The following is a 24,244-nucleotide window of genomic DNA, read 5'->3' on the forward strand; positions in this document are numbered from 1 at the left end:
TTTAAAACCTGAACCTATTTTAACCTTATCTTCATTTAGGGTTTTAGATGTTGGTCAACACCTGGTTTCTGCTTTACTATTTTCCAATTTTCCCACCAATTTTTGTTAAATAGTGAGTTCTTATTCCAGAAGCGGGAGTCTGGATTTATCAAATGCTAGATTACTAGAGTCATTGAATATTGTGTCTTGTGTATCTCACTATTCCACTGATGTACTACTCATTTCTTAGCAGTACCAAATGGTTTTGATGACTACCATTTTATAACATAGTATTAGATCTGGTAAGGTTAAACCAACTGCCTTTGCATTTTTTCATTAATTCCCTTTATATTGGCCATTTGTTCTTCCAGATGAATTATTTTATTCTACCTCTATAAAATAATTTTTTGGCAATTAGATTGATATGATGCTGAATAAGTAGATTAACTTAGGTAGAATCATGACTATTATATTTGCTTTACCTACCCATGAAACAATTGATATTTTTCCAGTTGTTTAGGTCTTTTTATTTGTGTAATTGTGTTTATATAGTTCCTGGCTTTATCTTGGCAGGTAGAATCCCAAGTATTTTACATTGTCTATGTTATTTAAAATGGAATTTCTCTATTTTGCTGGGCTTTGTTGGTAATGTATAGAAACTCTAATGATTTAGTGGATTCGTTTTATATCTTGTGACATTGCTAAAGTTGTTGTTTCAAGTAGATTTTCAGTTGATTACCTAAATATACCATCACATCATCTGTAGAATGAATTTTGTTTCCTCATTGCCTATTCTAATTCCTTCAATTTCTTTTTCTTCCCTTATTGCAAAAGCTAGCTACATGTTAATACAATATTGAAAAATAATGGTGATAATGGGCAATCTTGTTTCACTTCTGATCTATTAGGAATACTTCTAGCCTATTCTCATTACATATAATGCTTTTAGATACATCATCATTCATTTTATAAGAGAACCAATGATAACACTGATGATATTTTTACTTGGGTGTGTACTGAAATAAAGCAGATTTGCAGAGTCATTGAATTCACATAGCAAGACAAATATCAAGGCAGATCAAGGGCTAAATCAAATTTAGCCTGAAAGCAGCAGATGACCTTGTCATTTTCAACATCTGAATAATTCCAACCATTCCACAATGCATTAGTAACCTTTATGGCCAATGGAACAAAGAATGAGAACTCATTCTTGCTGAGGAAAGTCTTCACATACTTGGGATAGACATCTCTCTACCTCAGTGGTAGCTTTGAGGCTTATTGGTTACCCTCAAATTGGTTTAGTCTATCAATACAGTTTGCCTGGGGTGCAACTGCTGTGATGCTACAACTTCTTAAGAGCCACAGACAAGATTTTGATAATAGGTTGACACCAAAAGTAGATAAGTAGCCTTGAAAGGGACTAGGTAATCCCTCATATCAGAGATGTTAGTCCTCTCTGAACACCCTAGAATCCATGTAGAATCATATTAGAAAACAGCAGTAGGTCATGGCAGTAAACACCATTAAAGTACTGCCTGATTTTAAACTCAGGGATAGATCCAGAGAAATTTTATTTTGATGACTTAGCAGTACTAGAAGGTCCAGGTGAAGTAAAAATTAATTGGATGATAAAGGTATTCTTGCAGCAAGAATGGGATATAAGAATATGCAACTTAGATATTTTACCTGATTAACTTCAAAAGATTCCCTATATATGATAGATATTAGAAACCATCTTAAGGAACTGCATAATAATATTGACACACAATACAGCAGTTTGTATACATCAAGTGTACCAATGTTATACAATAAGATCAGGAAGATTGGAGATGCATTTAAAGCAGAGAAATAAGTTTAAGAATATTTTTAAGATTTTATCAGCTTGTTTATCATTAGGTTTTTTAAAGAATACTTTATTGTTTGAATATTTAAAAAGTTAAAATTCAACAAATATTAATGCAATGAAATGTATTTTTAAAAATATATATACCAAGCATAGAATCACTCATTGAATTTCAATACTATATTCCTTTAAATATTTATTATGTTTTAAATTACACTCATCTGAAAACTACAAGCAGACAATCTGAGAATATTACATTCAGATTATATCCAAGAACAAAGATGTTTAACATTTTTTACTTTAACATCAATTATGTATAGTTTACAGTTGATGGAAAAAAAAGATCAGTTTCTTTAGGATTTTTTTTTTTTACCATGGGAAAAAAAAATCAATAAGGAAACTGGATTACCAAAGATACAACACTACCAATTTAACGAGTAAAAATTATTTCTAAATAACTTTAGTTTTTACAACTTACAATTCAACATTTTTAAAGTAATAAATTATGTCAATATTAAAGGGTCACTGTCAGGATAAAAATATACATATTAGAAAGTTATATATATTAGGAAAATGCTTTGGGTTTTTTTTTAATCTGTTTTATTCTTGGCACACCCCATATCATAGGAGTAAAAATACACTTGGTCAAGTTTGTTCCACTGAGCTGGCCATTGGCCAAGTTTGAACAGAAGTACAGTAATACAATCTTGAGTAATGTTGCCTAAAACACCTCAACTTAAATGTTTTGAAACCTTATTCTTCTACCAAATAATTTCTCTCCTTCTCTAAAAATTTTGGACATTCCCATTACAAGTAAGGGTAATCCTAAAATTTCTACTTCTTCAAGGGAAAATAATATAAAATCCTATTAGCTAATAGGGTCTTCAGTGATTTACAGGTTTGGCTTTTACTTTTTGTAACCAATGTAAAAATAATGGATTTCTCTAAAGCCATTAAATAATTTTGAATGTGGTTTGTCCAATAATACCACAATAATTTTCAATATAACATTGAAATTCTTAATATTCATACATAAGTATCAAACATCAATCTAATAGAAAAGCTGTCTTTAAAAATGATCAAAAAAAGGTCTAATGATATCTTCACTTTTCTATATTAAAACTTTTTTGATAATACTTTGTTATTTTTAAAGATTACAAAATTAGTTTTAAATTATAGACTCAATTACAAGAAAGGTCAATTTGGATTAGGACTTGATCCTTGTTATTCAAAGAGATGAGTTTGCAAAAGATCACATAGCACAGACAGAATCTTTATTTGTATGTATTCATATAACTGTGCATTCTTTGATTCCAGATTATGAGCATTATGGCTCTGTATAGGTGATTAGTGAGAACAAAAAAGCCATAAAAGTTGTTTAAGCCATGAATCCCCTAATTTCCTTGACTTTATTTACTAATATGGTTATAGGAAAACAGGGCAGAGAAAAAATTCATTTTTATAGGCTTTTCCATAAAGCAGTATGGATGCCTCTTATTAATCCCCCCCAAATAAGGAATATTGCACATACTAAACATTTTCTATTAAGCCTGTTGAATCAGTATATGGGATATTTAATGTAAAGAAGTAATGTACCAATCTACAACTATCCCTTCCTTCAAAATCTGGCTCATTATTTAACCTTTCTCATAAACTTTGTTTGGCTAACCTCAACCTATAAACAGTACTTGCTTGTTTTGTTTCTTGAACTCATTTATACTACATTTTCATTGTTATCCTTACTTTTCATTGGTATCCTTCTCTCCATTGTGTGCTTGCTGTAGTCAGTCATGACTTCTATGATGAAAGAAACCCATCTTTGACTCCCATTACAGTTCCCCAAGGTGCCACCTGGCATGGTGCTATACTTATGGCAGATGCTTAAGTTCTGTTAAAACAAATGAATATGGAAAATTTCTGGGGAAAGAGTTTCACACTATTTTGGAAATTTTCTTCTAGCAATCCTAAAACTGAGTTTCATGTAACTGTCCCAGTTTGAATTCAGGAATGCTAGGATTAGAAAGGCAGTAATAAGAGTTTAAAAAATTCTTTAATGTTTCTTCAAAGTAACACACACACACACACACACACACACACACACACGCCAAAATGGATTAGTCTAGCTTTTGTTTAGACTGTGTAAATGAGAATTTCCATTTTAGCCAAAAGTTGTAGGTGGTTCAGAATCCATCAGAAAAGAATTAGTCCTGTGAATCAGAAAAAGATCAATATCTAATTTACACTTTGAGATTAATTTGGTAAGCCCTTTAATGCAACATAGGACAAAGGACCAAATAAAATACCTGTTTGCTTTAAGACTAAACAATTTTTTAAAATGTGTCCCAAAGTTGATTACATATGAAGTGTTGCCCAAAGAGAGAATGCTCTGAGATATCTTTTTACTTTTCCTTGAAGACCAGTAGGAAGGGAAGAAAAACATTTCAAGTTACATATATATATATATTTTAAGGATACCTGACAGTGTCCTTTCAAGAAATCTAAACATTTGCAGTTAAATATGCACATTTAAAATTTCACTATTTGCAAAATACAGTATCTCAACTATAGCAATCTTTTCAGCTTTTTTATTGAAGCATTTATTTTATAAAGTTTTGCATCAAACCCAAATGCACTTTACTATTTTTTAAATAAATAAAATAAACACACAATAGACAGTGACTATTTCATTAACTTACACAAAGAATAAATAAATCATGGCACACATGAATCCAGTCCTTACAGTAGTAAAATGTTTCAGGTATTATATGAATGGCTATATTGTATGTTTCTCACTAAGTTCAAATGAATTTTAAACCGAAGACATTTCATCTTTCAATTTAAATGTAATACTGAAAATTTCAGGATTGGGACACCCCCCCCCAAATTACTTTAATGCACATAATAAAACAAGAGTTTCCAAAAGCAAGTATGGATAACTCTTCTTTTCTCCAAAATGCCTTCCCCATGCAACTATCCCACAGTTTTGATGACCAAAAACAAAACAAAACAAAACCCACAAACATTTAAAAGGCAACAACTTTGGCAAGCTATTAGCTTGTTTCAGAGGCTTATTATAATCATTTGGTGGAAAGAAAATAAGTTAAAATAATAAATTTCCCTCTTTTGGCTTATTCCTTCTCAAATCTCCCCCCCCCCCCAATACTGAGAAAGCACTTCTTGAAATGATCACAATCAATTATTTTAACCACAAAACTGCTTGGTTTTAAAAGTATCAATCACATAATAAACCAATACATACAAACTAGGATGGGGTCCTAGAAGTGGTTACACGCAGTGCTAAACTTGCAAGAGATCTCATAGCACAGGTTGAAACTTTGTGACACAACCCAGCTTTCGAAATATAGTTGGAAGCTAAGCGATAAAGCCTTTCAGCTCCAAAAGTGTTGAAGTGCCCAGGAAGCACCTTCTCTACCACACCACTGTCCACCAATTCTATCAGGCGCTCACAGGTTACAATGTAATCATTTATTCGGCTGTATGGAAGCCAGTCAATCATTGCTCCATCATATACAACATCTCCACTGAATAGAATCTTCCGATCTTTGTCGAGTAAGCAAATGCTTCCCCTGGAGTGACCAGGCATGTGCATTACAGTGAGCTGTCTGTCACCAAGGCTGATCACATCCCCTAGAAATGAGAACAAATTTTAAAGATAAAAATCCCATGATGAACTTTGTTACAAAGATATATGCCCAAGGATACAAAGTTAAATGGTTGGAGAAAGATAATAATTGGTGGAAAAAAAGACAAATTACATTCCCAACTGAGTTTTAAGAATGAAATAAACATTAGAACTTGGAGTGAACTTCAAGTATGGACCTGATGATGGAATATACATACTTTTTCTAAGGCCTTTAAATTCAGAGATGCTCAATGACAGACTGGCAGTAGGGGAATGAATCTTTTGGACACAGAAATTCTGAAAGATCTATTAAACCACAGATGAGTTAAACTTTTTACATAGGTCATCTTTATAGTGATGATAGTTTCCAAATGGGTTATTCATATCTATCTATCTCCCTCCATTTCTCTAATCTATCGCCAATTGACAAAAAGGGATAGTTTCAGATTTTTGAGAAGCCTCATCTTCAGGTTAAGGCAATATATGTAAACTAAAACATTTAATAAAATTATTTGTGCAGATAATCATTAAAAAAAAAAGGTTTGGGAGGGAATATAATGAAGATTCAGAGCAAAATATAATGCAATATATATTCAGAAAGATTGAGGAGGAAAGGCAGCAAGATTAGGGAGAAGATAAATGATTGAGGAACAATGGATAAGAATTTGTCCTTTTAAATCAGTTTAGCAAAAACTTTTATAGTGGAGGTGAGGTTTCAAGATAGCCAGAAGTGAGAGCTTAATAAGGCAACAAAAAGGATACTTTCCTAGAGATAAAGCAATCAGTAATAGCTAGGGCCCATTAGTCTCATAGTTTCTTTTTTACTTGCGAGAACTGCAACATGAGATTCAAAATACCCTGAGCCCCTAGCTGTTCAAATTGAATGTTGTTCAATTGTTTCAGTCATGCCTGATTCTTCATGACCCCATTTGGGGTTTTCTTAGCAAATATACTAGAGTGGTTTGCCATTTCCTTCTCCAGCTCTTTTTATTGATGAGGAAGCTGAGGTAAACAAGGGTTAAGCAGCTTGCTCAGAGACAGAAAGTTAGTAAGTGTCTGAGGCCAGATTTGAACTTAGGAAGATGAGTCTTCCTGACCCATGGCACTCTATCCACTTCACTATCTCGCTGTCTCCTGAGAGAAGTTAATTTTGAATTAATACTCCTGAACCTCCAGCAGAGACCCAAATGGAAAATACCAATTTCTCTGAGCCAAGTATTTGAAACTTACTCCAGAAGATCACATAAAAAGACTGGATAAAAGCTCTCTGGCCCAATGTCTAAGGCAAATATCTCTTTTCACACTGTCATTATCTTGTTTGTATTGCTAGGTCTCAAACTGATGTCAGAAGGAACAGGATGGGAAATTCCCAAAATCCTCTTTGAAAGAGTGATTTGAGAGAGCATTCTTATGCAATAATACAGTGCCTCTGGAAAGCTAAAAATCATTTAAGTCTACTTTTGTTTTACTTTCAATATGTGAGTGTGGCAGGTGATGCAAGTAACTTTTATTAAGTTTGGCAAATTAACTGCTCAGTTGTGATCAAATGTTTTTTATAGAGGTCTTTTTAAGAAATCCTGGAAAAATTATCCCCTCAGCAAATGTTAGCAGGTTAGAGTAGGTGGTAATTTTCAATCAGGTGCTAAGAATAAATCCTACCATTGTCTTGTAGGTGAGATATTTTGTTGACTAGTAACAGAATTGAGAGTGGAGAAAAGCTGTATCTAGCTTAGGTTTAAATCCCAAATCTATTATTACCTATGTAAATTTTAGGCAATTTCCAAGCTCTTTGGACACAGCTTCCCTATCTACAAGATGAGAGGTTGGATCAGCATCTTTTTTGTTCAAGAGCCTTGGCAGAATGTTTTTAAGAAAGAAAAAAAATTATGTTTGATTGTAATAATACTTACCTAATATTCAGGGATTATACTGTTCTGAACTTTTCACTAACTTGTACAGGATATAGTTTAGTATAAAATAGAGATAAAACAAAATACAAATGGCTTAAGGAGTTGCATTTCTATAGGAAATGTGTTTATGTGGATGATGTGCTTCTTTCAATTATCTGTAGTTGAAGAAAATCTAACAATCAGTCCACTGACAGGAATTATCAACAATCAGCCCCTTAGTAAGCAATGTGCTTAGTTTGCTTTTATAGGCTTTTACTTATGGGGCCAAACCTTTTAAGCAAGTCATATTAAGCAATAAAGAAGAGTTCTTTACTCTCATATAGCCTTTGCTTCAAAGCATGCATATATAATGCCATTTGATATTTGTAATGCCTTACTAATGTTCATACTATAGGAGTAGTGTGCATTCGAGTATTATTAGAACATCAAAAATGCCAAACTATACCAGAAAGGTTTCTGAAGTCTTTTATTCTAACATAGGCAATGTAATGAAACTATTTTATACCTGTTTTAAAATCCTGATTAGTTCTGTTTAGATGGGCTTAAAAAGTTGTATTCTAGGATAAAAATAGAATTTGTTTTGAAAAGATGAGCCCCTCTCTTTCTCTAAATGTAAGCTATCAAAGATAGTCAAGAAGTTTCAAAAGAAAATGCTGCTCATAAAAGTGGTGTGGATTAGGCTGGGAAGAGAAAAATTGGAGCAAATGACCTAGGTTAAAGAGGCAATGATGGAAAAGTCATCAAGGTCCTTTGACTTAGGGGGAATATTTAATTAATTTTCATTTGAGGCTTAGACTTTAGAAATTCTGATCAATGCAATGTGCAATGATAAACTACAAAACCAAAAGAATGAAGGTGAAATATCACCACCTCTTTGACAGAAAAGTGATAAATAAAATGCAGAAAAAGACATACATTTTTAGACATGGCTAATGTAGTGATTTGTTTTACTATATTATGAAAGATATATTAAGAAATTTAGGGTGGGTTTTTTTTTTTAATTCACTGGGAGAGATAAGGAGAGGGACAAACTAATAAAAAACTGTTACTTTAAAAATACAAAAATAATTTTTAAAAGAAATTATTTTTATCCAGTACAAAGTAAGGACCATTACAATTTAACTTTGAATACTTTCTCCCAATAACAAACATACTGCCAAATTAGAACCTCAAATTGTCTAGAGTTAAAAGGAACCTAATCCAATCTTGCCTCTCCTCATCTTGCAAACTAGTTTCCTGTAAGAAACCACTTAATAGTATAAAATGCCAAAGTGCTCTTTCTGCAACTGGAAAAGCAAAAAAAAACAGGAAGAAAAGTGGTAATGGCAAAGCTATTTGTCTACTAAGTTATATCAGGCTGTAAGGGTACAAACTTTTGACTATGAAAGGCACATAATCTGGGGAAGTTCTGATTAGAGTAAAAGCAACCTTAATCTACTTAAGTATTGGGTGAAAAGCAATAATACAATAAATGGTAGATACCAAATTTTAACATGCATTCTTTAATAATTTACTTTTTTAGTGTAAATTAAAAATAATAACTTACTTTAACTTTTATTTACTTTATTGTTATATTTATTTTAATAAAGTGAATTTTTGGGTGGAAAAAATGAATTAAAAAGGCAAAAGCAAAAAAAAAAAAAAAAAAGGCAATTTTCTTTTCAAACAAATGGGAAGCAATCCAGACACCTCCTGATCAAAGAGTAAAAAAGCCCACTCTAATTAAAGGCAAAGTGTTTATTTAAAAGGAAACACCTCTTGAGTGCTGGATTTTCAAACCCTATTGTTCAAAGTAGCATTGCATGTCAAAAGTACCAAAATATTTAAAGATTAAGGATGTTATCGTAGAGAGTAATAACAAACTGAAATTGCTTCACTTTCCCATCTGCAAAATCAAAAGACAACATTCTAGAGATCTGGAATAACCCTCTCATTTTACTCGCTGGAAAACTGAAGCCTCCTCCTTTTAGCATTATGGATCTTACAGAGTTCAATTATTAGTCAATAAAGGTTTTATTAAAGGAATTTCAGTCTCTTTACATTTGTCTTTCAAGGCAAAAAAAATTTTTTTTATTTGATCCTGGAAGAGACATCATTATGTTTTCATTTTAGTTATTTTTTAAAAACATGACTCAAGGACTTAATTTTTTTCTTTTTAAGCTTTAGGACTCCAAATGAGCTAAACACAAACCAAGAGGTGCTCTTTAGTTGTTATCTAGTCCAACTTCTTATTCAATTCATTAGAGTTTTCTAAATCACTGGCAAGTCCCAGATTCTGCCTGAGGACTATTTATAACACAAAACTTGCTATCTCACTAGATAGGTCATTTTATTTCTTAATTTATTTGAATTTTTTGAAATTTTTGTCTTCCAATCATTGACCCTAACTAGCCAATCTTTAGTCCTATAGAATAAGTCTAACCTTTCTTCGACCATAAGAACCATTTGAACACATTGATACAACATCCCTTAACTCTCTTCTTTCTTAGGATTAAGTACTCTTCTTTAACTTCTTCTATATAACCTTTATATGACAGTTTTAAGTTCCCTTGTAATAGATTTCTGGACTCATTCCAACTTGATAGTATCCTTTCTAAAATGTCACACCCAAAACAGAACTTGAATGATATTCTAAATATGGTTTGATGAAAGTGAGTACAGTGAGTACAGATTTATCCTTCTGAATCTGGACAATGATACCTCTTTTTATACACACTCTTTGGGCATGTTTCCCTTTAAAATACAGTAGATTTTTGCATTAGGACTCGGCATTCCCAAGGTGGTCTACTTCTGGCTTTGTGTTAGAACTATTAGGCCACTTAGATGATGCTGCAGGTAGCTGGAATTCTATCCCAAATTGAAATTATCCTAAGCCTCAAACTCTGTACAAGTAGTATAATCAGTCTCATAAAATTATTTGGATTCACTGACTTCAAGTAATTACTTTAAGCACTCTGCAAAATAATAATACCCACTCATTTTCACATCATAAAGACAAACATAATGAAACAAAGTGAAATCCATGAAAATGGTATTCCTATTCCATTGATAGAAGGGAATTATTTTTTCTGTTACAACTAGATGTGATGATTTAGCTAATCTCTCCTTGAGCCCCTCTGTGCATAATTTATTAGATGTAGTTTGCCTCAGGAAACAATCCAACAACTTTTGGACATTGGGAAAGTCATTAAATGGAACAGATACAATTTTTTGCCTCTCTAGCACGAAGTTCTAGAAAGAAAAGATACATTATTCCACATCACTATTTTAAAAATCTGGCTATTTTCAGAACTTCCAGCTACTTTGCCAGAAAATTAATATGACATACTTTTTAGAAATAAGAAACAAACATTTCTAGGTATAGAGGAAACGAGATACTACTTTTAAAAAGGTGAAATTTACAGCTCCTGATGTGTTAGAAGAAGCTGCTTGTCAGTATTATCAATTTTCCAAGTGTTTCTGTAAATACTAAGCTTTTTTTTCACACCTTAAAACTTAGGAAATTACATAGATATAGTCATGAAAAGTAGACTTGAGAATGCCTAAGTTCCCCAAAATTCTGTAAATCTCTTACCTTTTCTAAAAACTACTCTTTATACCATCAGAATAAAAATAGATCCTCTAAACATTTTATTCATTTTGAAATTTGTGGAAAGCTGTAATTAACTGCTTAGAATATTTTTTAAAACCTAATTTTATTTTTTTTATAAAATATCTGCAATAAATGCAATAATTTCATCAATTGTTGACAATAAATGTAGGTTTGTTCTTTTGATTTCACTGTCATATAAAGACCACATTCAGATAATTTTAGTTCAAAGTTATGTCAAAAGACCTATTTAAGTCAAGAGAACTGCTTGCTCTCAAGGAGCAAACAGTCTAATCAGAAAGACAACATACAAACAACAGTGTATAAATAAGCCATGTATGAAGTGGAAATAATAGATGGAAGACATTAGTATTAAAGGAGAATGGGAAGGTTTCCTGTAGAAGATGGGACTTAGCTTGGATTTGAAGGAAGCCAGTCAGTGATAAGAAGATAGAATATTCTAACCATGAGGGACAGCTAGGGAAAATGTCTGCAGTTTGGAGAAGCAACAGCAAAGTGACCAATTTCACTGGATCATAGAATTACACTGGGATGGGAGGGTAAAGGAGTGGGAGAAGACAGATAGAATGTGAAAGAAGAATGGAAAGGTGAGGGGTAGGTAGGTCAATAAGAACTCTGAATGTCTTTTCTATTTGATCTCGGAGGAGATGGCACAGTGGATGAAAATTAGGCCTAGGGGCAGCTAGCTGGTGCAGTGGATAGAGCACCAGCCTTGAAGTCAGGAAGTCCTGAGTTCAAATCTGGCCTCAGACACTTAACATTTCCTAGTTGTGTGACCCTGGGCAAGTCACTTAACCCCAATTGCCTCAGGGGGAAAAAATTACTCCTAGAGTTGGGAAGATCCAAGTTGAAACCTGGCTTCATTGTGACTCTGGGCAAGTCATTGTTTGCTTTCATTACCTTAACTATAAAATGGGGAATAATAATAGCACCTACTCAGTTTATTGGGATATTTGTAAAGCACTTGGCACAGTGCATAGCACTGTGCAAAAATGTTTAATCCCTTCTAATTCCCCTACTAAATAGAGGGATGACATTGCCAAACCTGAGTTTAAGAAAATCATTGACAACTGAGTGGAGGTGAGGTGAGAGTGGAAGATATATTAGTGTAAAAATGCCTAATTAATTAGGCTTTAATTTCCTTACCTATAAATTGGGAATATCATTTATCCAAACCTCAGATGTGGCACTGCTGTTATAATCAATTAGCTCATTTCAATTCAGAATCAAGTCTTTCTTGTTCTATTAGGGCCCTGAGCTCAAGTGCTTTTTAAAAGCATATATTGTTGACAACCACAAAGTGCAAATTGGGAAAAAAGAAAGAAAAAAATCTGGTTAAATTGTTTAAAAATATTAACATTTGCAGAAACAACTACTCAATTCTCAAAGCCCATCTTAATACTAGAGGATATCCATAAGCAGGCCCTTTTGCAGGCCTTGTTTGTGGTGGGAAAATGGATGAAATTGTTTTACAGCCTAAATTGGGTTATAGTATCACAAACTGTGTATAAGATGATTACATGGTACCCTGGAAAGGTCTTTAAATGACATATAAAATAGTACATTATCTTTTAAAAAGTTACAGCTAGAAAGGGGATAAGTGTTTTTAAAAGAAGGCAGAGGGAGTATTAAGACAGCAAGGAAGATGTGCGATGGTTACCATAGAAACTGAATGCAAATTTTTTTTTCCATAATTCCATTAGTTAAATTATTAATCAGGGGAAGTGGGTAGTCAGAACCTCCATACAAAGGAAGACAACAAAACAGGTGGAGTTTTATTTGGATAGAAAATGACAATTAAGAAAAAATATCCTTGAAAAGTCTTCACACAAAAAAATTATTAGAATGAAAATGGTGTCGATTTTTTTTTTTTACTCTTGTTTCAGCATGAGTCAAGAGAGGGCACAATGTAGTAAAAAGGTACACAGCAGGGATTTTCTGGACGAACAGAAAATGCTAGGAAAGCCAATTAAGGTTGTTCCCTTCTTTATTAGCTCTACCATTTTGTAGGCACAATGAAGAGAAGGTTCTAGAATCACACTCAGTGCTTCCATATGTTGAGACTAGCAAAAGGATTAGCACATTGCTCTCCCCATCTCACATGTATTCCCAAGTATAGGCTATTTGTATTTAGTAGTGACTAAAACTGGCACTATTTTAAGTGGTTTTTTTTCCTCTTTTTTTTTGCCTAATGTGAATAATGAAATTGTGAAGTTGAATTTGGGTAGGCTGAATGTTCATGTGATACCTACTCTTACTGATTTTCTATCCTCACAATCACAAGTCTTATTTGAATCAATCAGGAAGGCAAAAAATCTCTTTAGAAAATAAATGTATAGTTTTCAATAATTGCTCTCTAGAATTATTCTGTAAAGCTACAAGTTGGAATTGATAATGTCATGGACTGAGTTGATGAGGGGAAAGATTCTCAGGAGAACAAAAATAATTTGGCATTGAAACGATTTGATGTAAATCATGTAGCATCTTTTTTTTTTTTTTTTTTTAAAGTGCTTGCTGGACAAAGGGTCATAACTAAACTAAGGGTACAAATTAGAAATTATCTGTTAGATTATTGATAGGGAAAGCTTAGAAATAAAGAGGGTCATAAGATAAGAATAGATAATTATAAAGTTTTTGTAGAAACAAAATTAATGCAACCAAATTTAAAAGAGAAACAGATTAAGTGGACAAGAACTGTTTTCAATCTGATAGACTTCATTTCTAAGATATATAGGGAAATTAAATAAATTTATAAGAAAAAGAGCTATTCCTCAACTGACAAATGGTCAAAGGAATAACACAAAGCAATTTTCAAAGGAAGAAATCTATGGTATAAATAGTCATATGAAAAAAATCCTCTAAATTACAAATAATTAGAAAAATTCAAATTAAAGTAAAGTAATACTCATTTTCATAATATTGGCAAAAAAGTGACAAATGCCAGAGACTATGGGAAAATAGCTGTTAAATCCAGCTAAACTCAAAAGCAAAATTATTAAACTGTGCATGTCTTTTAGCCCAGCAAAATCACTACAAACTCCAGACCCACAAAAAGACAGTAGCTGGAAGAAAAATGCCCATAAATACAAACATTAATATCAGTTCTTTTTGTGGTAGCAAAGAACCGGAATATTATGCTATAACAAAAAATGAAGGTGATGGTTTCAGAGATACATGAAACTACTTGGAAGGACTGATTCTGAGTGAACTGAGCAGAACTCCAAAGAATAATTTATCCAATAACAGAGATATGGAACTGTGATAACAATTTAAAGCTTTAGGAATTAACATACTGACCAACTAGAAGTACAGATGACTTAGGGCTAAAAAATATGATGAATATATTTTTGAGACTTTTTTTCTGAGGGATTTGTTTTATCTGTACATGTTTGTAATAGGCTTTTTTGTTTTCTGAATTTGGGAGTGGGGGAAGTTAGCTAGGAGAATGTAGATCTAAAATCAAAATAAAATTTCATTTAAAAACAGAGGGATAGGGAGATCCCACTGGTGGCAAGCACTGGCCAAGAAAGCCCAAGGACCTCAGTTCAAATTCCCATCTTAGACACTTACTAGGTTTATGATCCTGGGAAAAATCACTTAATTCCAATAGCCTCCAAAAAAACCTAAAAACAGTATCTGCCTTAGAATTAGAAATGGCTGGACACATTGTGGCACATGAATGTAATGGAATACTGCTCTGGTGTATTTACTAGAGATCTGGCTTTGGGAAAAGGCTTCAGTTTAAATCTTGCCTCTGACAAATGGAAATTCATTCAACTTTTTAAATGCACTACAACTCAAAAAAAAAAAAAATCTAATTTACAAAAAAAAGAAGCAGAGCCAAAAATAAGGTAAAGGGATTTATACCCAAATGAAATCAAAGGCCTAAACAGGAAAATTGAGAATCTTTAATCTAGATTTGCAAGCAAGGGTTCTAAAGTCTATGGTCCATTTCTCAGATTATTTTTAAAGGCAAAAAATATATAAGATTACAAAAAAGCCCAATTATATTTAAATAAAGACATGCTTTTCTCCCATCTTAAGAACCTTTAGATGCTATCTAGTGCCCCTAAGAAAACAGGCTCAAGGAGCTTTAATTTGGTCAAGGTCACACATGTAGTGTGAGAGGTGCAATTCCTAGGCCTTCTCAATTCAGAGATGATGCTTTTTAGACAGTTACCGAGGCTCCCTTCAACAAAGTATATGGAATCAAAATTGGATGGCATTTGAAAATAAGACATAACATAAGAAGACTCGTATTAACTGAGGCAGAATGAAAAACGCAGAACCAAGGAAATAAAAAGACAACAATTATGTGAATAAATGTCATTAAAAAGCATCTGACCTCTGATGAGAAGCAATCTAGTATTGGTCTTAGAATACAAATAAAACATTTCCCCTTTGAATAGCAAAGGAAAATAAGGGTTGAAAACGCTGCAAATGGCTGCTGTTTCGGGGTCTTATTTAACTATTTTTCTTCGTTCCAAGGCTGGATCTGAAGGAGAGGATGACCTATATCATGAAGTGGTTGAGGCGAAAAAAAATTTTTTTTTCCCCTTAAATGACTGAAATGTCAAACAGGTGCTCAGAATGGGAATGAGTAGGTGGAAATCTTTCAGGAAATCCAGTCTCACAGCCTGTGGCATTCCCACTGCACCAGGCTCCAGAAACTAATTAGGGGGCGGAGCCGTCTTCTACTACACTAGTTGTACACTGTGTCTCTCCACTGTAGCACAGCGCTTTCCCCTCCCATCTGCAGGGCCCGGGGAACCCAAGGGGCCTCTCCAGGGATCTTTTTTCCTTCCAAGGGAAGGAATGGAGACAGGTGTCATTTTGGTAACTTGGCAAGGGAACTCTCTCTTTTACCCTCTCCGCCCAGTCCCACTCTCCTCCGCCCTCGGTTGATTTAAGATCACTGGAGGCTTTTCCGGGCTGCATGCACCCTCCCCCCTGTTTTCGCGCCCCTCTCCCCACGAAGCGGTCAGCAAGGCCCGTGCTCCATTACCCTCCTGCAGGATGTGGGTGGGCTGCACCGCTTGCACTCGAAACTGCCTGGCGTTCCAGCCGGGGCTGGGAGCCCGCACCACCTCGCTCTCTGACAGCCAGGTCGCCGTCTCAAAGTTGTCCCCTCGGGCCAGGGCGTCCGCCTCCGCCCGGTGCACGGCTACCTGGTCAAATTGGTAGAGCCCACCGGCATGGTCGAAGTGGACATGAGTGGCTACGGCCAGTAGCGGCCGCCGCACCAAGTCCTCCCCTTTGTCCGGGTCCTGTAGGAGGCCGGCCGAGTATAGATACTCTGGCAGGCTTCGAAGCCCCAGTCCGGTGTCGATCACCACGTCCTGCTCTGTGCCGCGCACTAGCCAGATGTTAGCGCGGTTGCCAGATTCGAAGAAGCGCTCCTGGATCCAGAAGATGCCGTCGCCTAGGGACTTGTGCGCATACCACTCCAGAGCCGACATGCTGGGGATGGGGAGGGAGCGCAAGAACGGGGATGTGAAGCGAAGGGACGTGGGTATAGGGGTGCAGGGGTGCAGCAGGGCCTCTCCCTCTGTCCCGGCAGCTGACACAGCTGCAGTTCCCACAGGCTGTCGGCGCCGTCTGGAGAGGAGGAGGGCTCGGCTGGGGGCTCAGTCCAGGGGGGCTGGGCGCGGGAGAGGCTGCGCTGCCCAGGGCCAAGAGGAGGGGCGGGCGTTGGGCGGAGGGTGGAGGGGAGGTGGGAAGGACGCAGTAGCAACCGCAGCCTCGACTGAGCCCCCGCGAATGGGCGTCGCGGGGCAGCGCCTTCCAATTGCAGCGCAGAGCCCTCTGCAGCAGGGAGAGAGAGCGCGGAAAGCGGCACCTTCTCGCTCCACCCTCCTCACCCCGGGGTGGATCAAACTGCAGCAACGGTAGGGGGGGGAGGAGGCAGAGAGAGCGACGTCTGCAAAGCCACAGGTCCCGCGCGAACGAGGGTGAGCGCGCGTGCCCGAAGCTCGCGGGGGCTAAGCGCGCTTTCTAGCGCTCGCCAAACCGGCTAGGAATGGGTGGGGGCGAGGCCGGTCAGGCAGCAGTCAGGGCGCCTGCCCAGGGCTGAAAAAGCTTGCCGTGCAGTGGGCGGGACTTGGGGCGGAGCTAAGAGGCCTCAGCCGGCTGGAATTTGAATGCTGTTCTGGAGGGGGAGAAGAGAAGGGAGGGGTTCAGTTTCCTTGGAGGTGGAACCCTGCGACGGGGAGAGACTGCACAGGTAACCCAGCACTCTTTCCCTGCCAGCTTTCGAGGGCATACTTGTGAGTTTGAGAACATAAGCAGGCCCAGCCAAGTCCGACCAGGGAGGAGAGGTAGGCGATGGGGACCTTGAGGGGTAAGGGGAGTTAACGTGGAGCCTAAAGAAAGGGCTCTTGGTTTGGAGAAGTTAATTGAAAACATAGCCCCCAGCCAGAAAGAAGTTTGAACACTTCTGCCTCTTCCTGCTCCCTTTAAACCCCAAATGTCCTGTAATGGGTCTTATCTGATTGTAGTTTAGTGTGTCCCCCCCCACCCCCACTCGCCTTGCTGGAGCAGACTGCAATGAGATTAGAAAGTAATTTACTCATTACTGGGGACTTTGTGGGCCATTAACCACGTTATAGGCATAATCTAAGGTAGTGAAGGGTTTGTTGCCCACCCCAAATATTATTGGTCATTGCAGCAGGCTTGCAGCAAAGGGCAGAACACTTAGTATCTTTTTACTTACCTGTCAGCACATTAAATCGTGTCATGAGGTGAGGAGGGCTGCCAAGCTTTAAAACAAAATAAGATCTATATTTTACACTTTCTTCATGGTTGTAATAAGGCAAGGTAAGGGGGATGGGAACTGAAAAGAGGCTGAGCTGAAAAAAGAGGCAGCTGGCAAAAGATGAATTGGGGAAGATTGGAGAAGGTGGGTGTGGCCCAGTTAGCCACCTAAATGAGTATTTCTTTTAACCTGCCCTACCACCCTTCTTCACCCCACCCATATGTTGACTTCACCCACTAACTTTTAGAAAATTTCTCTGCATTGTTGCCCCAGGCTGACTTTGGTCAGCAAAGCTGTTCTTTCCAGACAGCACTCTTAACACTCCTCCCACCCCCCCAACATTAAGTTTCTTGAAGTCTGCAATATGGAGTTGTAAAACATAATTAGACAGGCTTATTTTATGGAGGCGAATACTAACATGCTCCTCTGTTTGAGGAAAAGTATACTATTAGTCTATAAATTGCTTAAGATGACTTTGTCTTGGTAGAGATGTTGACTGGAAATTTTGTATTTATCTTTTTGTGCTCCTTTTATACCTATTAGAATTTCGGCAAATCAACATGCATTTATTAAGCACCTACTGTATGTCTGCCCTGGCTACAAAGGGCACAAAGAAAGGCAAAGAACCCAGCAGCTCAAAGTCTGATGGAGAATACAACAGCATGTGAGTGCTATGAGATGATGGCTAAGGGATAGGAGACCAGGAGAGGCTTCAAGAGAGCTGAAAAAATTTAGAAAAGCCACTGTGCTTGATGGGATAGTGAATGGATTTAGGGAACAAGGCCTCCTTTTCAAATTCTTTGGTCTACTTTAAACATAATAGGTAATCAATATCAATCAATCAGTAAGCCTTTATTAAGACCCAGGTATGTGCCAGATACTGTGCTAAGCTAAAAGGATACTAATTGGTTCTGAGTCCTTGCCCTCTAGAGTTTATAATCTAATGAGGGAGAGACCACATGCAAATGCCTAAAAAGTAAGCATACTGTACAATAGGAAGTTGTTAACACAGGAAAGGTACTAACTAGAATTGAGAGGGTCTGAAGGTTTCCTGTACAAGAAGTTTAAGACCTTAAAATAAGCTTAAGAACTTAAAAGTTGGAACTTAAAATAAGCTATAAAGGTCAGTAGTGGGGGCTGAGGAGGGAGAGTGTGAGTAGGTATTAGGAATACTAGAGAAAATGCCCCAAAGTAGAATAAAGAACTGCCCAGAACAGCCCAGAGACCATAGTCCTTGGTTGGATCAGGGTATGTGTTGGGGAATAAAATAAGAAAACTGGAAAGGTAGGAGAGGTTAGGTTATGAAGATCTTTAAATGTCACACAAAGCATTTTGTATTCGATCCCAGAGACTATAGGGAGTATTTTTGAGTAGGGAAGTGACAAGATTGATATTGCAGGTTAGGAAATTCACTTTTGGTGTCTGAGTAGAGAATGAATTGGAGAGCGGAAGAGATTTGGGGAAGAGACAGCAGGCTATTAAAACAGTCCAGACTTGAGGTGTAGAGTGTTTGTACTAGAGTTATGGCAATGTCATTAGTAAAAAGGGAGTGCAATCAAGAGATATTGCAAAGATGAAATTAACAGGCCTTGGCAACAATATATGTGAGTAAAGATGACATCTAAGTTGTGAGCTTGAGGTACTGGAAGGATGATGTTGCTCTGGTCATCCCAATTAGGTTCAGAGCAATGATAGGGAAGGTGAGGGGTGGGAGAGAGTTTAGGGAGAAAGACAATGAATTTTTTTTTTAATTTTAGTTTTAGATATCAGCTGGACATACAATTCTAGATGTCTCAAAAGCTATAGGAGATTCAAAATTGGAGGCCAGCCAATTTGGGGCAAAATCGGTAGATTAGCATAGAGGTAGTAATTAAATCTTGGAAGCTGATGAGATCACTAAGTAAGGTAATATAGTGGGAGAAGAGAAAAAGGCCAAGATTGAAATACCAAGGGGACATTCATAATTAGAAGGCTGATCTGGAAGATTATCCAGCAAAGGATAAGGGGTGGGAATGAGGTCTGAAAAACTCAGGCAGAAGAGATGTCCAAAATCAAGGATAGAGTGATCAACACTGTCAAAAGTTGAAGAGAAATTAAGGAGAATGTGTTTCTGAGGATTTTGCGGCAGTCATCTAAAAGATACTTAACCATTTATAACCTCATCTTGCTTAGGTGGCAGCCTCTTTCTTTGGTTTATTGAAGATTATTGAGAATCATAGCTTAGTTCTTAAAACACATGGGAACCTTTTGCCCTGTATTTTCCATAAGTACATAAAATGCATTTTTATGATAAGGTAATAAAGAATAATTTCCCCTCAGATTTCATGGGTTACAAATGTGTTGCTAATTCAACAAGCCCCACAGGACTGTACAGAATCAGTAGTTTCTTCCCAATATCACTCTTTACATGCTCATATTTGGAAGCAACTAGGCAGCTATATAGGTAAAGGTACTCAAAAGCATATATATAAAATATATTATTTAAGGCACTTGCAAGTGCCTTAAAAGGCACTGTTAAAATAGCAAATTGTATAAGATATCATTTTACTCGGTGAGTTTTCACTTAAAGGAGTCTTAAAAAACATCCTACAATTATATGATCAAATTAGAGATTCTAACAAAGTGACTACACTTTGACATAAATGAAGTACAGTATATTACAAGGACATGACTTTTGAGTTGGGCTGTTAGGAAGCAGTGGAGTATATGGGAAACCTGGTTAAAGCCAAGTAGATTAAGGTTCAAATTTTGCTCAGATACAGGGGTGGGGGGGGGGGGAGTTGGAAGGGGTGGCAAGTTACTTTACCTCTCAAATGCTTTGGACAACTCTCTTAAGACTTTTAAGTTGCAGAGAAGGTTATCAGCTTGCATTATTAAAGGGAATTTCTTGGCAGTTTCCTATGGCTTATGGGGCTATGAGGGGAATTGGAGTAGAGGAAAAGAGATCAGTTAGTCCAAGCTAAAACTTTTGAGTAGTCCCTTGGCTGAAATACAGGGAATTTGGGGAATTAATGGGTTGAAAAAGAGGAGTACAAGTACTCCTGAAGACTAAGGGGGCAGGAATTGGAAGGAATTATTGGTGTGGTGAAGAAATGTAAGAGATTAAAAGGGCAGTTGGAAGAATCATTAGTATGGCAACTTATTGGATGTAATAAAAAAGAAAGCTTGCTCTGAGACCTAAACCTCTTAGTGACTCTTAAGGTAGTGGTAGAATTGGGTTTTGTAAGGATTGAGCCTGTAATTAGGAAAAATTAAGGCAAGAAGAAGGATAAGAAGAATCAGTAGAAGAACGAAGGCAGCGACTATGATTAGACAATTCTTTTTCCCCCCTCTAAATAGGAAAATGGATTTACTGAGGTCTTTTAGCTTCATTTTTCTATAGTAGTATTTCACTGAAAGCAAAGAACAGGAAGGTATCTTTAATTTGGAATCTATTAGAAAAATTACTAGTTTTCTTTCCTGACACTTAAAGTCAACTACACTTTTTTTTGAGTGTGAAGATTTGGTCTTTAGGAAGTGGGAAACTATTGAATGTATTGAAGAAGCAAGTATTTTAAGAGGATTCATCTGGCAACAATTTGCAGAGTGTTTTGGAAGTGGACTGAGGAACTAGCACAAGTCCTAGGCTCGCGATATTAAGGCCCTGAATTACAAATAGAAAGAGAAAAATATGAGATTAGAAAGAATTCATAAAGTATGATGTTTAGTCAGTAAACATTTATTAAACATCTACTACTTTCCTGGTACTCTGCTAAGAAGGGGTGGGAGGGATATAAAGAGGTGAAAGGCCAATCCTGTCCTTAAGGGGCTCTGAACCTAATTGGGATGACCAGCAAACAAATATGTACAAATTAATTTTATGCAGAATAAATAGGAATTAGTTATGACAGGGAAGATGATATACTTAAGAGGGGTTGGGAAAAACTTCCTATAGAATTTGGAATTTTAGCTGGGATGTAAAGGAAGCTAGTAGGTGGAGATGAAGAAAGAGAACATTCCAAGCATGGGGTCACAGCCAAGAATTGGTATTTTCTGTTTGTGCAATGGAAAGGAGATCAGTGTCACTGGATGCAAGGGTAAATACACTGGGAACACTGGAAAGCTCAGAAGGAGCTAGATTATTGGAGGCCTTTGAACTCCAAACACGATTTTGTATTTGATCCTGGTGGTGGTAAGGAGCTATTGAAGTTGAGTAGGAGGGTACTGGGTTTGAGCTTGTAAATAACAAAAAAAATCACTTAGGTGGCGAAGAGGGATGGATTGGAGAAGGAAGAAGGTTGATATAGGAAGATACACAAAACAGGCTTTTGAAATAGACTTAAGTGTTAAATGATGGGGCCTTGCAACAGAGGTTGCAATGTCAGAGAAGGAAAGGGAACATTCAGGAGATATTGAAAAGGAATAATTAACAGCCCTTGACAACAGTTTGAATAAAGTCAGTGATAGATCTTGAAGAGTCCAGGATGGCTCTTAGGTTGTGAGAGAGGGACTGGAAAGATGGTGTTATTCTCTACAGTAATAGGAAAGGTAGGATTTAGAATTTAGGAAGAAAGATATTGTCATGTTTTGGACATATTTAGTAAGATGACCACAGAACATTTTGAAGTGTTTAAAAGGCAAGTTGTAGGTGAGAGATTGAAAGTCAGCAAAGAAGCTGAGATAGGATTTGAGAGTCATTGGTATAGTGAGACCTGATTTGTTCACCAAGTGAAGAAGTATGGAAGGAGAAAAGAAGGCCCAGGATAGGACCTTGTAAGACATCTACAGTTAAAAGAACATGATCTAGAAGAAGATTCAGCAAAAGGAGACCGAGTAGCAGCAGTCACATAGGTAGGAAAAGAACCAGGAGAAAGTGATGTTCTGAAAAAACTGGAAAGAAGAGAGTATCAATGTGAGAGAGTGATCCACAGTATCAAAAGCTATTGAGAGATTGAGGATAAAAATTAAGATTGAGGTATATGAGGCAAAAAAAAGAGAAGAAATCAGAAATGAGTTAAAAGGTTTGAATCTATATCATACTTTTGACACACAAGGAAATCAGGATCTTAGATTAAAGCTGGATGGGACCTTCTAAAAGATCCTATTCCCCAAGCCTCTCATTTTATTGTTGAAGAACGTGGGCCTCCTGAAATTTGAAATGAATTTCCAAGATAGAATTTGAATTGATGTTCTCCGACTCCAGACCAGTGCTTAATGATCGATGTTTGGGAAAGAGATGATTATTTTAGTTGGACATTTTATATGTACCTATATTAAAGGTACATATGTTGTCTCCAACATTAGAATGTGAGTTCCTTGAAGGTAGGGAATATCTTCGCCTTTCTTGATATTCCTAACATTTAGCTTTTTTTCCCAGTACCTATCGAGTACTTAATAAATGCTTGTTGATTGAGACGTAATAGAACTAAAAATTGTTTAGAGTTGGAGATATATTTTTGCCAATTATTAGTTTAAAGCTAGAAAGTACCTCAGAGGCCATCTGTAGTCCAACCTTCTGCTATTTATGAAGAAATTGACTTCAGGAGAGAGAAGTCATTTTCTCTAGGTAATGCAGATGAGAGGCAGGATTTGACTTGGTTTCAAAGCCTAGAAGCTTTTTGAATTATAACATTGTGCCATCTATACAGAGGAGCCTTAAATCAATTAAAGTGAATGAGATTACTAAGGGAGACTGAACCTTGGTAGAGTGGGGAAGTGCTTCTTACATGTTCTAGGAACAGTCAGCTAGATGATATAGTAGATAGAAAATTAGAAGGACCCCAGTTCAAATGTGGCCTCACAGACTTAACTAGCTATGTGACCTTGCACAAGTCACTTAACTCCAATTGCCTAGCCTCCCCAAAAAAACATTTGTTTAAGGAGCAAAAGAGGAAGAAAAGGAACAAGTAGAAAAGGCAGAAAGAGTAGGACTAGCCTACTGGAGTGATACTGAAGGACAGAGAAATGAAAATTTTTAAAAATGGAGAAAGTTTCATAATTGGTGAGTTCCTCATACCTGATATAGACTTCATCTTCACTTTCTAACTTCTTTACTTTTAGAGCCTCAGCTCAGGTACTATCATTTTATTTTATTTTTTTCCTGATAGCTTGTGTTTTTATTGTGACTTTAAAGCAGATATTTTTCCAAGGATGCTTTCATGACCTTTCTTTCTTTTTTATTAAAGCTTTTTATTTACAAGACATATATGGGTAATTTTTGAACACTGACCCTTGCAATACTTTCTGTTCCACATTTTTCCCTCCTTCCCTCCACCCCCTCCTCTAGATGGCAGGTAGTCCAAAACATGTTAAATATATTAAAATATATGTTAAATCCATTATATATATATATACACACACATATTTATACAATTATCTTGCTGCACAAGAAAAATTGGATCTAGATAGAAAGAAAAAAAAACTCGAGAAGGAAAACAAAATTCAAGCAAACATCAACAGCAAGAGTGAAAATGCTATGTTATGGTCCATAGTCAGTTCCCATAGGCCTCTCTCTGGGTGTATATAG

At 36.5% G+C, this 24,244-nt stretch overlaps 2 protein-coding genes across 3 annotated transcripts in view; one reads left to right on the forward strand and one right to left on the reverse strand.

The window, feature by feature from the left end:
* Nucleotides 1–4,029: 4,029 nt before the first annotated feature.
* On the reverse strand, nucleotides 4,030–16,460 carry MBLAC2 (metallo-beta-lactamase domain containing 2). Its single transcript, XM_051993497.1, has 2 exons — nucleotides 15,991–16,460; nucleotides 4,030–5,470 (listed from the first exon to the last, which is right to left on the reverse strand). The coding sequence occupies exons 1-2, from the start codon at nucleotides 16,442–16,444 to the stop codon at nucleotides 5,085–5,087; spliced, it is 840 nt and encodes a 279-aa protein (XP_051849457.1). The 5' UTR covers nucleotides 16,445–16,460; the 3' UTR covers nucleotides 4,030–5,084.
* A 669-nt stretch (nucleotides 16,461–17,129) lies between these two features.
* POLR3G (RNA polymerase III subunit G) overlaps nucleotides 17,130–24,244 on the forward strand; it is a 78,280-nt gene continuing 71,165 nt past the window's right edge. The window contains exon 1 of one of the 2 annotated variants that reach the window (XM_051993518.1): nucleotides 17,130–17,208. The gene's annotated coding sequence lies outside the window, so the exon portion shown is untranslated. The other variant, XM_051993509.1, reaches the window with a different exon arrangement.

Source organism: Antechinus flavipes, chromosome 1 (assembly GCF_016432865.1).
Source record: "Antechinus flavipes isolate AdamAnt ecotype Samford, QLD, Australia chromosome 1, AdamAnt_v2, whole genome shotgun sequence".
NCBI lineage: Eukaryota > Metazoa > Chordata > Mammalia > Dasyuromorphia > Dasyuridae > Antechinus > Antechinus flavipes.